The sequence below is a fragment of the Alligator sinensis genome, unplaced genomic scaffold (genome assembly GCF_000455745.1).
Source record: "Alligator sinensis unplaced genomic scaffold, ASM45574v1 scaffold35_1, whole genome shotgun sequence".
NCBI classification, from domain to species: domain Eukaryota; kingdom Metazoa; phylum Chordata; order Crocodylia; family Alligatoridae; genus Alligator; species Alligator sinensis.
In genome coordinates, this window is record NW_005842340.1 from 1,449,282 (window position 1) to 1,468,592 (window position 19,311).

Here is a 19,311-nt window from a genome sequence, read left to right on the forward strand (position 1 = left end):
TGCAGGGGGTCGGACTCGATGATCTATTGAGGTCCCTTCTGACCCTAACATCTATGAATCTATGACATGGCAGTTCAATACTAACCTAGCATATCACCTCCTATTCCTAGTTTTCTGTTCAACACAATGGGCTACTTTCTGTGTTCCAGATTTTGTGATACGATCAGACTATGATGTGATCACCAATCTTATTTTCACTCATGCCCTAAATTACTATTTGAACCCTGGTCTCTAGAGGACAGAGTCTGAAGCAAGCTTAGTTATGTATGATAGCAGTTATGGCACGCTACAAACATACCCTGTATTCACAACTTATGACTGGCATTTATATGATACACACACACACACATATTTGAAGAAGATAAATCATATTTTTTAGATGCATGTTATAAATATTGAATTTTAAATATGAACACATTATTTGGCAGGCTAAATAGGGTACATCATTTTTGCATCGGGCACAGCCTAATTTTTGCATCAGTTTGCTGACATTGTCTGAAAATGTCAGCCTAAAAACAGGCAAATGATCTCAGTTGATGTAGCTGTTATTACACAGAATAAACACTCTCCCAGCTGAAGAGCTCTGGGGCCAATCACTATTCAGGGCATGTACTGAAACAGCATTAAACCCCAGAACAACTAAACCTGGCTTTGCATGAGGAGGCAGTAGAGGGAGGGAGGGCTGTACATATAATGTGCAATACTGAAACAAAGTTCTCCCATTATAGTCCAATGGAAACATGATTCATTTCATGCCACCTCTGACATCGCACACAAAAACAAAGCTTCTCACAGCAGCAGATGCTACTGTAGGAAAATAAAAATGAATTAGATTCTATAAAGAACAGAGCTGTATTCCCATTCTTTATAAGAATTTAATAGAAAGATGGAGATTTATACAGACAAATGACTACGACTCACGTACTTTAAACACACCAATGCCAAAACTTTGAAACAGATGGAGTTTGGATAAAATAATCCAAAGAAACTTAACTGAACTATCTCTACATCCTGAGTTTGTAAAATGGTGTGGAATATCAATCTCATCTACCCTATTTAATCCACAAGATCCAGAAATGGAATTCATTTTGCATATACATGTAAAAGTGATCCAAATGGACTTTTCTGTTGTTGTCAGATGTTTCAATGACTAAAACTTGAACTATTCCTTCCTGCCTTATGAAAAAGTGGATTTTGCATTAGACTGAAAGCTGATACCCTGATATACATTCAGGTGTCTTCAGTTAAGTATTCCAGGGCCCAACACTGGCAAAGTCCATCTATAGCCCTTGAAAATGTCACTCTAAGCACTTCTAGTTTCCATATTCCTGGCTCTCAGTGCAGTCTTCAACAGGCACCTATTCAGTTAACTGTGACACCAATGGATTTGAAGTTAAGAACTAGAGGTGGCTTCTTTTCCTTCCTGGTCATCTTAGTGGCTATTTTTTGTCTGTCTACAGTCATTTGTGGCATGTATATTCCCAAGAGAATTCTATTCCTGGGCAAGTTGTCCATGTGCACAGGACTACAATGTACCTGATTAAGTCAATGGAGGAACTTCCTTTAACATCGATGCTGCAGCAAGAAACCCTTCAGGAAAACATGAAGCACCATATCATCATATCAAATGCCTTGAAATGTTTTGCTTTCCCTGGGTTAATATCACAAGAATAGGCTCTCATATAAGACTTTTGTACCTTACATTTCTACAGCTTTGGCACAAATCCAACAAAGATCTATAGCAACTACAAGATATTACCAGACAAAAGTTGTTTGATAGTCAATGTGAAAACCACTGATCATTCCAAGTCCACATAATGCAAATTCCCTTCTGAATTGTTGCAAACTGATTCTAATTTTAGTGTAAAGGCCAAAAAACAGTACTAGGCATGACCTCTCTTCTTTGGAGTTATTGCCTCTGGTGTCAGGGATCGTACACACTGGAAGGGGAAGGGAGGGAAATTTGCACTGATTCTGCCTGTGCTTGGGCTTAAGTCTCCAGGGTTGCTGATCTAACATTTTTTCACATATATTTACTTCAACGTGAACATTCCATGTGGCATGCACGTGACATGATAGTAGTTTGGGTGCTGTTAAATAATTGTTGTGTATAATACCATTTTTAGATACATCTAGGCTGCTGGCAGACATGAAAAAAAAAATCCAAAACTAAAAAAACCCAGTGCTTTATCAGAAGAGGCATCAAGTTAGTTTGATCTGGTTCTGCAGTGTCTTTACAGATTGCGTGCTTCAGTGGGGCCTTTTGGTGCTTTCATCTAATAGCTGATTCAATCAGCTATTAGATAATAGAGCCAAAAAGCCCCACTGAAGCATGCAATCTAAACAGACATTGGGCAAACTGGGTCAAACTAATGCGATGCTTCTTTTGGACATGCGCTGCGCTTGGTACGAAGGTGCACCGAACTTAAAGGGCTGGGGGGTTTTGGAGTTTTTTTTCACATCTTTAAGTAGCTCTATACATTACCAAAACTATTTTTGTAATGCATGTAGTACAAAACCCAAACAATATTACCATGTACATACTTCAAGAGGCAAGAATTTTTTTTTTGGTGATATGCTTTATTGAACCAACTCTCTAGTTGGAAGAGCTGCTGGACAAGCTTTCAGGCAATCAGCTGTATACAACATCTTCAGGCGGTCTTCTGCAGAAGGGCACTTGATGCCTCAAACCTGTCCAACAGCTTTCACAGCTAGAGAGTTGGAACAATAGAAGTATATCACTTCTATGAGTGATAGAAGTAAATGTCAGAACTCAATACTGCATTTTAGGTCTGTTTTGCAAGTTTTTTGATGTCTCTTTGGTCAGACATACAGAAACTGAAACTTTGGGGCCAAGGCAATCAAACATAATTGTCTATAACTCAAATTTAAGTTACAAAGGTGAGATTTTTTTCCAAGAAAAGACAAGCAGTTTATAAGGGATTAATACAGTAGTCCCAGGATGTCAGAAACCTCATTTATTTGTTAAGATTCAGTCAGAATTAAAAAAATTGGTTGAAATCCTGGCACTCCTCCATGCTGGTTTTGTCAGTAGCTTCAGTAAGGTCAGGATTTCACACATGAAATACAGGAAAAGACAGTTTTATGAAAATTATGCTTCTGTTTCCCCTTGGTTGCTCATACAAGGAACAATGACATGAAATATGCAGGGGATCCTGTACAAGGTCCCAAGATGGACATTATGAGAAAAAAAGAATGTGATTGATAGAGGAAGGTTCCAAATACTTATCCAAGAGTTAGGACTTGTCAAAACAGTTCAAGGAGAAATTAAAAAAAAAAAAAAAAAAAAATCAGTTAAAAGTAGTGAAAAACTCATGCCTCCAATTTCATAATGTACCTGTTGTGCAGACAACTCACTGGGCATCTTGTGAGAGTTATTCCTTGCATGATATTCTCAAGGGAAGCAGCTAAACCCTAAAATATAATTTTAATTTGTTCAATCTTGTGTTAACTGCATTCCAAAACTACAGGTGGAGTTAAATAATGCAGCTATATATTTAAAATAAAAATAATAAAAAGGAGACAGGAATGACAAATATTGATGAGGAAGCTAGAGAGTCAGTGAAGCAGAGATATGACAAGAGGTTTGCAAATATAAAGGGCTGCAATAGAGAAACTGTTTAGGTTCCCAGAAATCGTGTAGCATGAAAAAACATTAAAGGGGTATAGTAGCTTAATACAAGAGACTGGGAGTGAAGAAGAGGGATATAACATAAAGTTGATGAGTTGGTCTACTGTGGGGAGCACAAGGCTAGAAGGCAATCACTATGGGTAGTTCCTGAAGTGAACAGGAAACCAATAAAGCTTTGTGACTACAAATTATGTGGTCTGGGCTTTTTGTACATCTGAAGAAATGAGTAGTAATGGCTTCCAATGAAAGCAGGAGCATTGATGTATATTTTTACTACAACTACTCTAGCATGAATGGTGTATTTCAGGTGTAACAAAAACAGTTTCTGTTTATGCCTCAAGGTATAAATGACCTGTTTTTGTAAGATGATATTCAGATGTAATCCCTGACCTGCTATGATTACAAACCACTAATCCTATTATACATGGCACATGGCGAATAATAGCAAAATGCTATACTGTAATTAAGCTGGATAAAATATACATTGACAAAAGTATTTACCTTTAAGCCAACTAGTGGTATGCATTCTTTATCTAACATAAACAATAAAGGTTTAAATGGTATAATGTATGAAAACATGGCCAGGGTAATGTGTTTGGTTTTGTGGGGGAGGGAACAAAACAAGGGGAAATTGAGTGTTTTTCATATGCATTAGTGATACTACTGATTTACTTTTATATACAGTAACAGCTCTGTTATCCAGCATCCCCCATTCCAACAAAATATGCCAGTTAATTGAGTGGCCTGAACAGGTGTCCTTGCCTGTTCAGGCTGCGACTTCTCCCGCTGCGTCTGGGGCATCACTGCCCCTCTCACTGCATCGCGAACCCTCCTGCAGGCTCTGTGGGACAGGGAGGTGGGCCCCACACAGCCTGTTATGCCCCCGGGCCATGGAGGCGTGGCAGCGCAGGCTGCTTTGCCCCGGGCCGTGGGGGCTCGGCGAAACTGGAAGTGCCACAGTGAGCACTTCCAGTTTCACTTTTCCTTACAAGCCGGCATGCCAGTTAACAGAGCATGCCAGCTTGTAAGATGCCGGTTACCAGAGATTTTCCTGTAGCTTCTTTTTTCACAGACTCGCAAAGGCTCACAGAAGTTTAGGGCTGGAAGGGACCTTGTGAGATCACTGATTCCCGCACTGTTTGCTCTGCTAACTGTAGCATCACACTGGTGGCTCATATTCATTTTATGCTCAATTATGACTCCCAGGTCCCTTTCAGACATGGTGGCAGCTAGCATAGCACCACTGAGACTCTAAGTTTGTTGCGGATTTTTCCTCTCAAGATGGAGTACTTTACACTTCTCAATGTTGAACCACATCTAGTTTTGGTCTGCCTATCTATCTAATCTATCTAGGTCTGCCTGGATTGTCAGCCTACCCTGATCCATGGCTGTACTTCCCTAGAGCTTGGTGTCATCGGCGAAATTTGCCAGGTAATACTTGAGGCATCCTTGGGTTGCTTTTACCATTCCTTTGCACATTATGTTGCTATTTACAGCAATACTCAGGGAACAGAAAATGAGAATCAAATAGCATTGCTGCTATGACCGGAAAAGTCTGAACTGGGAGTAGGAGCATTTCCATAGTTGACATGTTAAAGATGCAGACATACTGAACTGGATCAGGCATAAAGCATATGAGAATTAGGCCCAATATCTTTAATTTTGTGAACAGTTCACAGACTTCAGGGATGGGCCCAGCACACATGCATATAATGATAAAGGGTGATTTCAGAAGAAGAGCACTGAACTTGTTTCATGGAAACAATGGAAAATAAAGGCCTGATGTGAAGCCTGAACCCCAGCTTTGCAACCTAAAAGCAGCTGTTACCAATGGTGCGTCTACACATGCATTTGATCTGGGATCAGTTTACTTGCAAGTAAATGCTCCTGGGCAGGCCTCTACACATGCAGGGAACCAGGAGCAGATTTGCTGCTAATGGCAGCAAACTGCTCCTGTTTCCCAGGGCCTTGCAATGGGCCCCTGCTGCCACCAGGGGAAGGGCTGGTGGGGAGCCAGGAGAGAGCTGTCTCCTGGCCAGGGCTGGGGCATTGAACCTTGCCCCTGGAGGGCTGTCTGCTGCTAGTGGGCTAGCAGTTAGCTCACTTCTAGCTGCCTCACTAGCGGATTGGGACAGGGGGCTAGTACCTACCTTACCCTGGCAGCTCTAAGTCCCATGCCTTGATCACCCGATCGGGGCATGGGGCTGAGACCTACCCCTGACCAGGACAGCTCCCAGCCCCTGCTCCACAATCACAGGGGCAGAGGCTATGGAGCTTGTTCCCTGCTCAGCTCTTTTAGCATGCAGCTGGGTGGGGAACAGGCTCCCTAGCCATGCCAGCAGGGAACTTCTAGTGCCAGCTGTGCAGTCACAGGGTCAGCGCTGAGAGATCCTTACCTCCCAGTCTGAGCTTTGAAGCATTGGGCTCAGGCTAGGAGACCCTTACCTTCCAGCACCAGCTCCCTGACCACAGAGCTTAGGCTGAGAGAATTTCCTCCTAGCTCCCCACTCACGATGATGAAGCGGGGACTGGAAGATAAGGATCTCCCAGTCTCCACTCTTTGACTGCGATCTCAGAGTGCGGGGTTTGGAGCTCTCTGCTGCTGGGGCAGGGGAACAAAGTTCCTGCCCAGGCTCTGGTGGTGGAGCCTGCCCTGGCAGCAGACAGCTCCTGGGGGTAGGGAGCAATGTCCCGCCCCCTGATGGTTGGCTGCTGGGAGCAGATTTGCATCAGGCATCTACATGGTCAGGTGTCTACATGCGTGCTACTGCGCTGTTAGTAATCTAAAGTAAATCTGCTACTTGCATTTGCAGGTAGCAAATTTATTCATAATTAGCGAGGTTTACCGCACAGTTAGCATGTGTGCATGTGTACATGTAGATGCATATGCTTACTGGATAGTAAATTATACGACTTCCCAATGAAGCATCACATGTAGGAATGCCCACTGTTACTCATTTAAGCACTACTGGTGGTAATACCAATCCTTAAGGTTGCTTGACACTTTTCATTAGAAGACCCTGTTCAGTTTGCTTGCAACTTCACTAAATGATGCAATCTGAATGTGCATGGAGATTTTCAGCAAAAATGGATCTCCCATTTCCAAGAACAGGGTTAGGAGAAAACACATTGCCCTATAATTGTTAAAAATAAACTTCAAAGACCATTCAGTTTCAGGGAACTCAGGCTTTGGAGTAGGGGCAGAATATTTGAGGGGAAGCAGTCTTAGGCTCAAGGCAATCGCTCCTGCAATCTCTATATCCTCCTGATAATGGGAAAGCAGGGGTTCTGCAGAAAATGTATTATGTGATTAGATAGTCCAAGACTATATTATAAAGCTTGTGTATTATTGGACAAAAATTTGGTCATACAAACAACATTTGTTTTGGAATCTCTTGGTATCTGAGAGTGCTTAATTTTTAACTTCATTGTTATTTTAATGGGGTTTTTTTATTGCAATTCAAATGGACAACACTATCTGATGCTAGAAGCATGTGTTTTTTGAAGAACTACACAAAAGGGTTGTGTATGCTTTTGTTAAAACCACTAGGCTGTCACCACTTTTTGACACGTAGTTCTTGATCAAAGATATAAAATAGTAGCTAATACATACCGCAATCATTATGCCACTTGTTCCATTGAAATTGTCAATCCAGCCCTGCAAAAAAATCAAAACAAATAAACAAAACAAAACAAAACAAAACAAAACAAAACAGGAGAAGCAATTATTTCTTTCAGCAATGTGTGGCTCATACAAGATTTCAGAACGGTGAAAGGGTTGTGGAGCTGTGGTACAGATGAAGTCACTTAATCAGAACAAATTTTAACAGAATGCCAACTGAGCTGGGATAACTACCAAGCAACAAGCTAGTACAAAGTATTTAATTTATTTTAAACATGGGATATGTGGCATGGCATCTGCTATTGTCTGGAGCTTACTCATCACAATATAGTCAAATTTTGTTACAGAGAACACCACTTTACAGTGATAATTTTACTATATGAATCAAATCTACTTTTCCAAAGTGCCTGGTTTGTCCTTGCTTGTAGTGATCAGCATGATATGTGTGTGTGTCAGGATCAGAGCAGAGGTAATTTATTTGATCATTTTCTGATATTTTCAAAGACAGAAAAGAATATCATAACTCTTGAATATGACTCTGCTTCAGGTAATAGAAATTACATTATGTAAGAATTTTAATAGGAGAGTGTAGTATTTCTTCTGACCAGCAAATAGTACTGTGATGCCTAACAGAATTTACTCTGTCCTTCCAAGATGGATATTTTGCTTCAGATACTAGGCTATGTCTGAGCAGCTCAAATAGGGGGAGAAGTAGTCATCTTCCTGATTTGGCCACAGTTTCAGGACTTTTTGCACTTACTGATGTCAGAAGTAAATGTGGCTTGGCTAATTATTTCCATGAATAAGGGGTCAGGGAGGCTCCATGTGTAATGCTCCTAATAAAATAAAGGTTCAGGGAGGCTCCATGTGTAATGCTCCTAATATTTCCAACACTCCTATAAATGTGCATTTGGCGCATTGTTGAAAAGTTCTGAGAAGCCAGCACATACCTCTATAGTATGTAAACTAAATGAAATGGCAAGCCAAGGGTGCTCAGTCCCAACCCTGACAACCCTGCCTACCACAGTGCGTCAGCAGAAGGCTTATGAGCTGAATGTACAGGGAACCTATCTGGCCCTTTGATACCTAGAAGTATACCTCTTAGCTCAGTGCTGAGGCACATGGACATGGCAACCTGGAGAGGACTGCACACTTCACATGGAACTTCAGTCTCCATCATTTAGTATTACCGTTTGATGCAATGAACTGTTTTTGTTTTCCTGGCATTATTTGAAAACGAGAATCTTTCCTGGAGATGTTAAATGAACTCAATACTTCTGCACCAGCCACACCTCCTTCCCAACACCCATCAGCTTTCTTAGAGACCATGAAAAACCAGAGTGCCCTTCTAAGATTTGCAGTCACCTATATAATGAGGAATGGCTTCCAGGCAGCAGATGGCACTCAGATCTGGAAGGATACTGAGTAGGAAACTACTAAAGAAAGAAAGGTGATCATGCTTACTGGGAAAGGCTCATGCCAACTGGCTCCTACGATGGATGGCCTGATGATGGCAATGTTCAAGTTGGCTTTCTCCTGTTGGAGCAGGTACTCTGTCAAGGCTTTGGTGTATGCATAAGTATTGGGCCACTCCCCAATCAGCTTGGGTGTGATGTCTTCAATGATAGACTCATCCATCCACCTAGCAGGAGAAAGAACAGAACTCCACTGATAAATGCCACACAAACAGGTAGATGAAATGGGGAGGGAGTCAGGGGACAAGCACCCTCAGCTGCAACAAAGGAACAAGCAACTAGAAAGCCTTGTAGGCTAAGTAAGGAACAGCTTGGACAGCCCTATGGGAGATGTTTTAGCTAATAAATTATCTACCTGCTTCTCAGTAGCATAAATGAGTCGACACTGAGCTCTGTGTTGCCCTGGCTAGGCTGCAGCCAGTGCCTTGTTTAAAGCTAGTTCAGATAGCTCTACAATCATGCTGCAGTGTCGTGAGTGGACGTTCTCCTGAGCCAGGTTCTGACAGAATCTCGTAACTTGGAACTTCCTCATCAGCACAGACTAAGTGCACTTTCTTGTAGGTTTCTGGCAATCTTCTACACCACCAAGAATTCAGCAGTATTGCAAGAATTTTAAAAGTGCCCTTTTTTGTGGTATTGCCATTGCATTACACACATCTCTGACATTGCTGGGTGCATCTACACACGTGTTTTGCTGTAGGGCTGACTAATTAGCTCCACAGTAAGGCATCGTTGTCTACACATGTGCCTATATTAGGGTGAAGTAAATTAATTAATTCTGCTGTAGGATAGTACTGTCTGGGACAAGTACTATCCTATGGCGGAGTCATTTAGTGCACCAAAATGCATGTGTACGCAGTAGCTGGCTGGGACACAATGGTGCTACAGTGTGGGGGCCAGGCAGCCCCCTTGCCACTGAACAGTGCCACCCAGAGCCTGGCTCAAACAGCTGTGGTCCTGGGTGCATGTGAAGACGCTGTGCCCGAGAGCAGCTGACTCCAGTGTGAGCTGTGCCAAAGTTTATTGCTACATGTTAATTGCTTATGTAGATGCATCTGCTGTGTCTGAATGCAGTGTTACAACATCCACTAAAGAAGAAAATGATCTGGTTGGATCTTCTCAGTCCAAAGAAACAGATGTGGCCTACTGTCTCTAAGCAGTAACATGGGAAAGTAGAGAAGAGTAGTGTTTACTAATTGAAGGATATGGGTTCAATTTCTACTTCTACTAGAACGCCCTTAGAAAACTTCTGCTGTCCCACCAGCAAAAGGAGATCAATGACACAGGTTTTTCCCCAAGGCTAGTGGCTGTTTCTGTCCGGGTGAAAGATGCAGGAAATGTTTCTCACTGCAGCAGGAAGGGTGGTCCCTTCAATTGGCTGGTACACATAAGATTAAGAGAATACTGTTGTTACCTGATAAAGGACATAAGACTAGATTTTTAAAGAGGTTCAGGTGCTGGTAATGTGTAGATTTCAATAAGAATTATATGTCTACATACCCTCAGTAATCTGCCGCTTATTAATTTGGCTCAAGTAGGAGACTTCATCACTGCTGTTACTTATCATAGCTATTTTGCTTACCCTGCCTGTATTTAGGTTCTGAGCAGAAGGGAACTAGATGCGTTTCCAAAGTTCATGCATAGTGCTAGAAATCCAGCTAGTGTTTGCAGTAGTCTGATGCATCAGTCCTTAGAGTCAGAGCTAAGATCCAATAAACATTTTGTCCCCTGCACTAGATGGTAGTTTACTAGAGACATTCTAGAGATGTTATTGTATTTTTTTTTTTGCATACCACACACACATTCCCAAACCAAGAAGCTTCTTATTTGGGAAGGTAAAATGAATAAAAATAAGGATTTTCCTTTTAACCAAACCATTCCAAATCAGTTTCCTCCTTTAAGACATGCACCTCAATTTTCAATAACTAATTGTGGGCAAAATGGTGAGTGTGGTATGTGAATAAATAAGCCAGTTTCACATGGATCTTTCTTTAGCTCTTCCCTGCACAAAAAATGCAAGAAGATGGGAAGTTCATAAAATAAGATGGGAAACTGATTGGGGGGGAAGCAAATGAAGGAGGGAAAGGCATATGTTACATCTTGATAACCCCTTGATTAAATGAACTCCAAGGTGCACCGCAAGCTCCAACCTGGTTCCTCCATTTGCACACTGATCTTCAAGTGATGGTTGGAAATATTCCAGCAAAATGCTTCCCCCCCCTTAATCAGAAAATGCTGATTCATCAAAACCAAAACCTTTTTCAGGAAAAGGTCTGTTTCAACCAAATCTTCAAGAGTCATAAAAATTATGAAAAAACACTGAAAATGTTACATTTCAAATCTGTTGCTAATTTATAACGTTTCGAGGGAGGAAGGAACTGAAATTTTTAGATAATTGTTTTTTTGGCCTGACGGGGGTCAGGAAAAAAACATTTTAAAAATCTCAAAAACTCTCATGACATAGGAAGATCATTTTGTACCTAAGAGTAGTTTGACTATATGTGTGGATATTAAGAACGATAACAACATTTTTGAAAGAAACCATGCTGCAGTTATCACTATGGAACACCCATTTGTTTTCCAAGTGTCTAAGTTGCCATCGGAATAATCTAACAGGAATAGGAGAGACAACTTGTAATGATAAGCTTGTTGCATCTTGTCCATTTTATAAACACTTTCTGACAAAGTACACTTCTCAGGTGCCATTTCTTCTATGATTACTTTGTATTTAATTAATACCCTACATAAAGGAGGCACTGTTTCTAAACTGTCTAGAGCAGGGTTGTAAAAAATAACTTGTGCTCTGGGCCAGATATAAACTATGGGGCTCCTTGCAGGATAGATCTGTCCTGAGACGCAGGCAATCTGCAGTAGGTCCAGTGGCAGCTAGTAGTGACTGCAGTGGCAGTGAGATTGGTGATGGAAGGGCAAGTGTTGGTGGACCAAGCAGCCATAGGGTGGGTAGGGCTGTGTCAGCCCAGCCCTTGCTCACCCTCCTGCTACTGACAGTCATGTCCACTAGGACCTGGGGCCCCTGAATTCTATGGCAGGGCTCTACTCTCCCCCAGCTATGCCCCCAACTTCCTGGTAGCTCAGCAGGCCAGATCAAGTGCTTTCATGGACAAAATTCAGCCTGCAGCCTATCTGTTCTACACCCCTGATTAAAGGAACTATGGGTTCATTTGGGTCTCCAACGTCAAACTTTTCATTTTTCTTTGGTGTTTGTTTGCAGTGATTTTTAGTTAGGGTGCTGTGGCACCCTGGGGTACAACAAGATCCTTTTAAGGGTGCTATGGTTGCCACTCAATATTAGTACTGTTAGGTATGCAAACACCTAGATGTGATTCACAAGATAAACCCAGACGTTACAAAGAGGAATTTATAGTGTCAAAAATGTTCTGACTTGGTTTTTCTGAGTTCTTTGCAACAGAGTAATTGCTCTATTATTTTTCCATAGGCAAAAAATGAACAAAAATTAAGAGTTGGCACTTTTGAGCAGTGCCTTGAGTTTAACGAGGTTGAGAACCACCGGTGTACAGATTTGTATTTTTCTCAAAGCAAAGAGAAACAGTGCTATGCTTCTAAGTATACTAGCATTTGTTGTTTTTCCCATGCAAAATTTCTTCCAAGTTTTTCCCCCCCTAGGAGCTGTCTTCTAAGGCCTCAGCAACAGTTTGATACATGCCCCATCAGAAGTAACAATCCCTCTTGTGATCTGATTTGCTGGAATTAGTATCACAAAGCTGACAATTCAGGCAGGTAAACTCCTTTTACTTCTGTACCATTCCCATGACCTACATTTGGGATTTTGAAATGCTATCTCCTACTGTAACTGCTTTTGCTCACCATTATCACTGTCTCAAGCAATGAAAGAAAAATGCTGTGTTTAGCAGTCCTCCTGCCTCCCCCCCCAATGTATGTATATATTTTATTATGAAGAAACTCTCTCTCGTTATTAAGGCTGCATGTTTAACATAAATAAGGCACTCCCTTATATAAATCTGAAGTGACCTCTTTTTTTCTGTTCCTATAATATTTTAATCAGGAACAGTATGCACTCTGCCTCAGTCTATACTTTGCGTACTGTGCTGTGCTTCTTACCTCAGTGCACCCTCCAAAGCTGATTTCCCTCAGCTTTAGATTACGGCAAACCTTGCTTGATGGGACAGATTATAGGTTTGCTCTATTGGCCTGGCAGCAGTAAGAAGTGTAACTTTTGCTTTGCACAGATCAGTCTGAGGGTTTCAGTTACAGCATCATATTGGAAAACTGGGAGATTTCAGGACGTAAAAACAGGGACAAAAAAAAAAAAAAAAAAAAAAAAGCAAAAAAAGCTGGGATTTCAACCAAGAATTCCAGTTGAGTAAATAATCCCAAATATAAAGTAATGAGAGGACAGAAAGGACCATTAAAAAGATCTGTTTTGCTGTGGGGACCTGTCACAATGTGTTCATAGAAATACTGGCCTCATAAGTCTAAGAAGCTTCTTGAGGCCTGAGCCTAAAAAGTCCTCATTGCATTTAGAAACAAGCAATGGCCTGCAGAGACAGTCTCTCAGTGTGACCTACTGCAGTTTCTATTGGCACTGGCTATCCGAGGGCAGAAATAGAATAGCAGTTGCACAGCCAAGATTGCACAGTATCGTCAGCCTCAGACATGTAGATAAATGAAACCACAGAAAAGAAAAACAAGATGTTTGTTCAGCTGAATGCTTTAAAAGAATGTTTTTAAAATTGGTATTCAATATGAAGGGATGCCTTCACAGCTTGGTTGGGAGAAAATGACCTACTGTTTCTTTCCCCTTTTTGTTAACAAAATTCTTGTAATTCTTTTGAGAGAGAGAGAGAGAGAGAGTGGGCATCCATGCACAAATCTTCAATTAAATAATTTTTTGAGGGGACTGTTTCCACATTTCCTTACCTGTTAGTTTCCTTTATATAGATATAGATATCTATCTATATCTATTTACAGTGCCGATTTGGACACTTAGATAATGTTTCTCTAAGGCAACTGATGAAGACAGTATAATGACGTATTTTGGTTGCAACCTCCGACCTTCTCTTTGGTTCCATCCTGCCCCAGCCAGCCCTTTGAGCTTCAAACTCTCTCAGTCTCTGTTCTTTGTCTGCCTTTGTGTTTTCAGTACTTACCCCCACACAAGTCCATAACCCTGACTTTCTCCTTCCTGCTCTTTCATGAAGCACTTTTGAAGCACTGGACATAGTCTTTCTGGACTTGAGGAAAGCCTTTGACACTGTCTCTCATCCCATTCTCATTAAAAAACTAGGAGACTGTGGTGTTGATATCTACACAGTCAGATGGGTCGCAAATTGGCTGGAGGGCCGCACCCAGAGAGTGGTGGTGGATGGGTCTTATTCGACCTGGAGGGATGTGGGTAGTGGGGTTCCGCAGGGCTCGGTCCTTGGGCCTGCACTGTTCAACATCTTTATCAGAGACTTGGATGGGGGGGGTAAAAAGCGCCCTGTTCAAATTCGCAGATGACACTAAGATGTGGGGAGAAATGAGCACACTAGAAGGGAGGAATAGGCTGCAATTAGACCTAGACAGGTTACAGGGGTGGGCAGATGAGAACAGAATGGGTTTCAACACTGACAAGTGCAAGGTGCTGCACCTGGGGAGGAAGAACCAGCAGCATACTTACAGGCTGGGGAACTCCCTTCTCGTCAGTGCAGAGGCAGAAAAGGATCTTGGAGTCATTATTGATGCCAAAATGAACACTGGCCGACAGTGTGGGGACACGGTCAGGAAGGCCAACTGTACCTTGTCATGCATCCACAGATGCATCTCAAGCAGGTCCAAGGAGGTGATCCTCCCCCTCTATGCAATACTGGTCAGGCTGTAGTTGGAGTACTGCACCCAGTTCTGGGCACTGCACTTCAGGAGGGATGTGGACAGCATTGGGAGGGTCCAGAGGAGGGCCACCTGCATGATTGGGGGCAGCAGGGAAGGCCCTACAAGGAGAGGCTCAGGGACCTGAACCTGTTCAGCCTCCACAAGAGAAGCCTGAGGGGGGATCTAGTGGCCTGTTACAAACTTGTCAGGGCGGCTAGGATCTGGAACCAACTTCCAAGAGAAATGGTTCTGGCTCCTATCCTGGGGGTCTTTAAAAGGAGGCTGGGCTGGATGAACCCCTTGCCGGGGTCGTTTGACTGCGGTACTCTTTCCTGCCATGGCAGGGGGTCGGACTTGATGATCTGTTTAGGTCCCTTCCGACCCTACTGACTATGAAACTATGATCTCCTTCCTAGAGATTGAGAGGACTCCAGGAAACTTCTAGGACACTTGAAACCAGAACCCAGAAAATGACAATCCTAACTTGGTTTCAATGCCTTTGACAACAGTAGGAGGCAGTATGAATATGTAGGAATATGTAGGACAACAGTAGGAGGCAGTATGGGTAGCCTTAGTACCATTTGCAAAGGCTAAAGGGATATGACAGCTATCTTAGCTGAGGGCAGCCTGTGGCTTCTAACCATAACAGAAGGCGTAAAATACTTTGAAGTAAGGACAGAATTGATAAAGATGCCACCAAAGCTTAGGCAACCAAGAGAAACTGTAAAACAAATAGAAATAGGAAGGAAAAAAAAACAAAAAACCAAACCAAACCAAGGTATAATTATGTAACTAAGAAATGGCAGCTACATGTACTACTAGGCAAATGAACCAAACCCTCTGCCTCATCCCAGCCTCTGTGGCTGATCCTATTTTCTCCCTTGCCAGTGCAGCCTTGAGCCTACAAACTTCTAATATCATATAAGACATTAATAATGCAAATGACACACCCATGTCTAGTCATAAATCCCTCTTAGTTTCTGAAGCTCATTTTGTCCTTTGCATAGGTCTTTTTCTGAGCCATTGATGCTACTGAGGTGCACTTGCTAGAGAAAGACAAATGGACTCTGCAAGTTCATAGGAAGTTGGAGGGTACTTATACTGATGTCCAGGGATCCAGCTTTTCCATTTCCCATGGAAAAATGGAGAAAACCACGGATTTCACATTTTTATCAGAGAAAATATAGATTTTACCTTTTAGCAGAGAAACCCATGAATTTCCCATTTTTGTAAAGAGCTCTGCAGGCTGGTTGACCTCCAGGAAACCCCTAGCCCTGCCCAGAGGGAGAGGGAGAGGGGGAAGGGCAGGCCTGACACTCTGAGTCACCCAAGGCTTGGCTTAGATTCACTTTCCTTCTTGGAGCCTGTGAAGTGGTAAGTGGGGCTTGCAGGGGGCTGAGGGAATGAGGAGATGTTGGGGAAAGAGGTGGAGTGTTAGGGAAACAGTTTCAAGGTTTTGCAGTGCTCCCTGCTGCACCAGGTCATGAGAGAGGGAAGCAGGGCTTCAGGGAACAGCAGCAAGCTTCCCCCCCAGCTGCCCGGCGTGGCAGGGAGCACCAGAGCCATGTGGAGATCTCCTTGCTGTTCCTTGCCCTGTGCTAATCTGCCTCCTGCATGCAGGGCTGCAGTAAGTGCAGCGACAGGCACAGGAGGCATGTCACCAGGGCAGTGGCTGGGGAGTGAGGGGCATTGGCGGGGGGAGGCAGGGATTTTAATAATGGATTTTGGGGGTTTTATCAGAGAATTTACAATTTTTTTTATAAGAGAATTTGCTTTTGTTTTTTTTTTTTGTTTTTTTAAATATATCAGGGAAACCAGGATCTCTGCTGACATCCTTAGAAGACAGGTTATTCTAACTAGAAGCTGGGTGAATTATACTGAAGACTGTGGAGTCCTAGAGAAAAATCAAAGTAAGAACAATATTTTGTCTTACCTTTTCCAGGTAGCATTCAGACTGAAAGTATTTTTTGGCAAACCAAATTTGGGAGCAGTAGCCTAATTTTCTCCAAGACATGGTTTTTACACCCATCCCCAAACATATCAGAAGGAAGAAAAGAGCTACACCAGCACTCCAGGTTAAGGACTGGCAGAGTTAGTGCTGATATTACACAAGTGGAAAATGATTTGAAAAGAAAAAGAAAAGCAAAACATGCAGCTGTGGGAAATCTTAGTTCTTCTCAGAGGAAGGTTTCCCTTGGGCTCCTGTCAGCAGGTTTTATTTTTCTTTTTAATTATTCTCTTTAAAAAATTCAGTTAAATGAACTCTTTTGTTGTCCTGCTGATTTGCTGGATTTTCCAGCTGAACTGTGCTTCTCTACAGAGAATGGATCCCAGAGATGGACAGTTCTTCCTGGGCTGAAAGCAACAGGAAATGAACTGCTGGGGCTGAACTCAGCAGGCTAGTCTGCAAAATGATGCAGTCCCATTTTAAATCTCTTCTATAGCAGTCTGTTGGTTCTGATTCACCTCTCTTCTATTCCTGTTTAAGGATGATGTGACTTCATTAAAGTAACTGGAGTCACATTGAGAGAAAGCTGGAGTAATGCCATGGTGAATCATGCTCAGTAATAGAAAGTTGCAGTTCCTATAGGGGGCTAACAGGTTTTGGACCTTACCAAAGGAAGAAACATCACTCCACTCTCACTAACTCATATAAGCTCCATCAAGTGATTCAGTCCTGGACTATTGTAAGAATCACATGAGCACTTTAGAAATGGTGTGATGAAAAACTAAGGAACATCTGAAATAAAAGGACTAACACATCTGAGTAATTGTATCAAATTCCTTCCTATTCAAAATAAAAATCAAAATAGCCCTGGGTAGGCCAGCCTCAGCATGATGTCAATAGACCTCTATATAAAGACTTGTTATTTAGATGGAAGCTATGTTAACATGGCTAATCTTCCTGGAATATTAGGTGAAAGGGAGAGAAACCAAACATAATATGTGCAATTTTATGGGAATGAAGCCTCCAAACAACTTTTCTTGAAAATGGATGGTACCTCTTGATGGTAGCTGGAAGCTAAAAGAATGGGTATGCAAACAAGTTTATTTTTAATTAAATTTTCTGTATTCCAAGCCAAATTAGCCAAAACAAATTCCAAATCCAAGAATCAATCCAGAACCATAAGCGGCTCGACTACCAGCAAACATTCTCCACCCCCATCTGGGGCTTTAGATGTTTCCAAAACCTTTGGTGGGCATCCAGCTTGCAGGCCAAAGCCTGGATGCTTGGGGTTCAGGTAAGTTTTGCTTGCCCTCAGCCGTAGGGCCCCAGAGGCAAGCCAGGAAGGTCTCTCCCATTTCTTTAAAGTGGGCTTAAAGCCAAGACCCTCCCACTCCAGCAGCTAAGTGGAAGGTTTACTATACATTATCTTGGCGAGTACTAACCCTGTGCCAGGAAGGTGGTTTTCCCTGGTGTGGCTAGGAAAACTGTCTCCATGGTCACGTTTTTCCCTTGCCAGATAAGCATAGACTATGATTGATCTGAGCCTTCAAGAGGCCGAGAAGTGCAAACAAGTTACTGCAAGATTAGCTAAGGAGTGCATTCACAGCACATCAGCTGTTCCTTTCCACCCACATAGGTGCATACTTTCACCCCACTGTTATGGTGGGGTAAACTACTTTATGGTTATCAAGGGATAACAGAGTGCATACTGGCAGTTGCAAAGAAATGGCTAGTGCTTTTTCAATTCATGCTCTAGTTTACTTTGCAGTAACCCATTTGTATGCCTATCCATATCCTTAGTTATCAGTCACTTCCTTCAGGCTCCTTCTACCCCTATGCACGCAATCCACAGCACTGGGAGTAGGGGGGGAGGAGACGTTATTTGCAGTTACTCAGAAGTCAAAACCACTGGTGATACAAACAATACAGGGGCTTTTATGTTGAAGGTCATCTCATCAACATCAGGAAAAGCTGTATCTATGTCCACTTACTCCACTAGGCCAAAGAGCTTCTTGGGCTCAACAGGGGGTGGGTAGATTATTTCATCTATGTGTTTCTGGTTACAGTTTGCATAGGCAGTAGAGATGTGGATGAAGGCCTCGAGCTTCTGCATCTGGCGAGCCAACTCTATGAGCCGTTGTGTGCCAAGGACATTCAGCTGTAGGGCACGTCTAAATAGAGAGAGAGAAAGAAACAACAGTGGTTCAGCTGGTACGGACATACTAAAACTGCATGTTGTTTTTACTCAACTACAGTTTGCTATTCCAGGCAAAAGATGAGAGGAAGAGTGTATCTGAGGAAGAGAAATGGCTCAGAGGACACTTTAATGAAATGCAAGAGGAGCAATATGTTTTCATATGTGCAATATTCAAGCTGTCTACTGCTGGGACAAACGGTAATTTGGGAGGTGGTTTTGCCCAACCCAGTGAATGGGAAGAAAAAATCCTATTTAATTTGTTGTGAAAACCAGGGTTGGGGACAGACAAACAAATTGTCCAGAGTTAAAAGCAGAAGGAAGAGATTTACTGAGCTTTATCTGATCTGTGGTAACTGTTTTGTGTGTCCTCTCTATCCTGTGATACAGCGGAAGTTAAACCACAATAATTTGGCAGCTGTTTTATTTAAGAGTAAATTGTCATGGTTCTGCTTTCACTTATCATGGGAAAGAATGGACTCATGAAACAATTACTGCAGATCAGCTGATTGGGAGGTGGGGACTTACTGCACATCACCAGATCTGCAGTAACTGTTATATGTATCC

The 19,311-nt window shown here is 42.3% G+C and overlaps 1 protein-coding gene across 1 annotated transcript in view; it reads right to left on the reverse strand.

The window, feature by feature from the left end:
* LOC102381240 (fatty acyl-CoA reductase 1-like) overlaps positions 1 to 19,311 on the reverse strand; it is a 118,092-nt gene that overhangs the window by 36,773 nt on the left and 62,008 nt on the right. The window contains exons 3-5 of the mRNA XM_006028775.3: positions 18,542 to 18,721; positions 8,739 to 8,916; positions 7,266 to 7,310 (exon numbers count right to left, since the gene is read on the reverse strand). Coding sequence (XP_006028837.1) covers positions 7,266 to 7,310; positions 8,739 to 8,916; positions 18,542 to 18,721 — 403 coding nt within the window. The remainder of the gene's footprint in view (positions 1 to 7,265; positions 7,311 to 8,738; positions 8,917 to 18,541; positions 18,722 to 19,311) is intronic.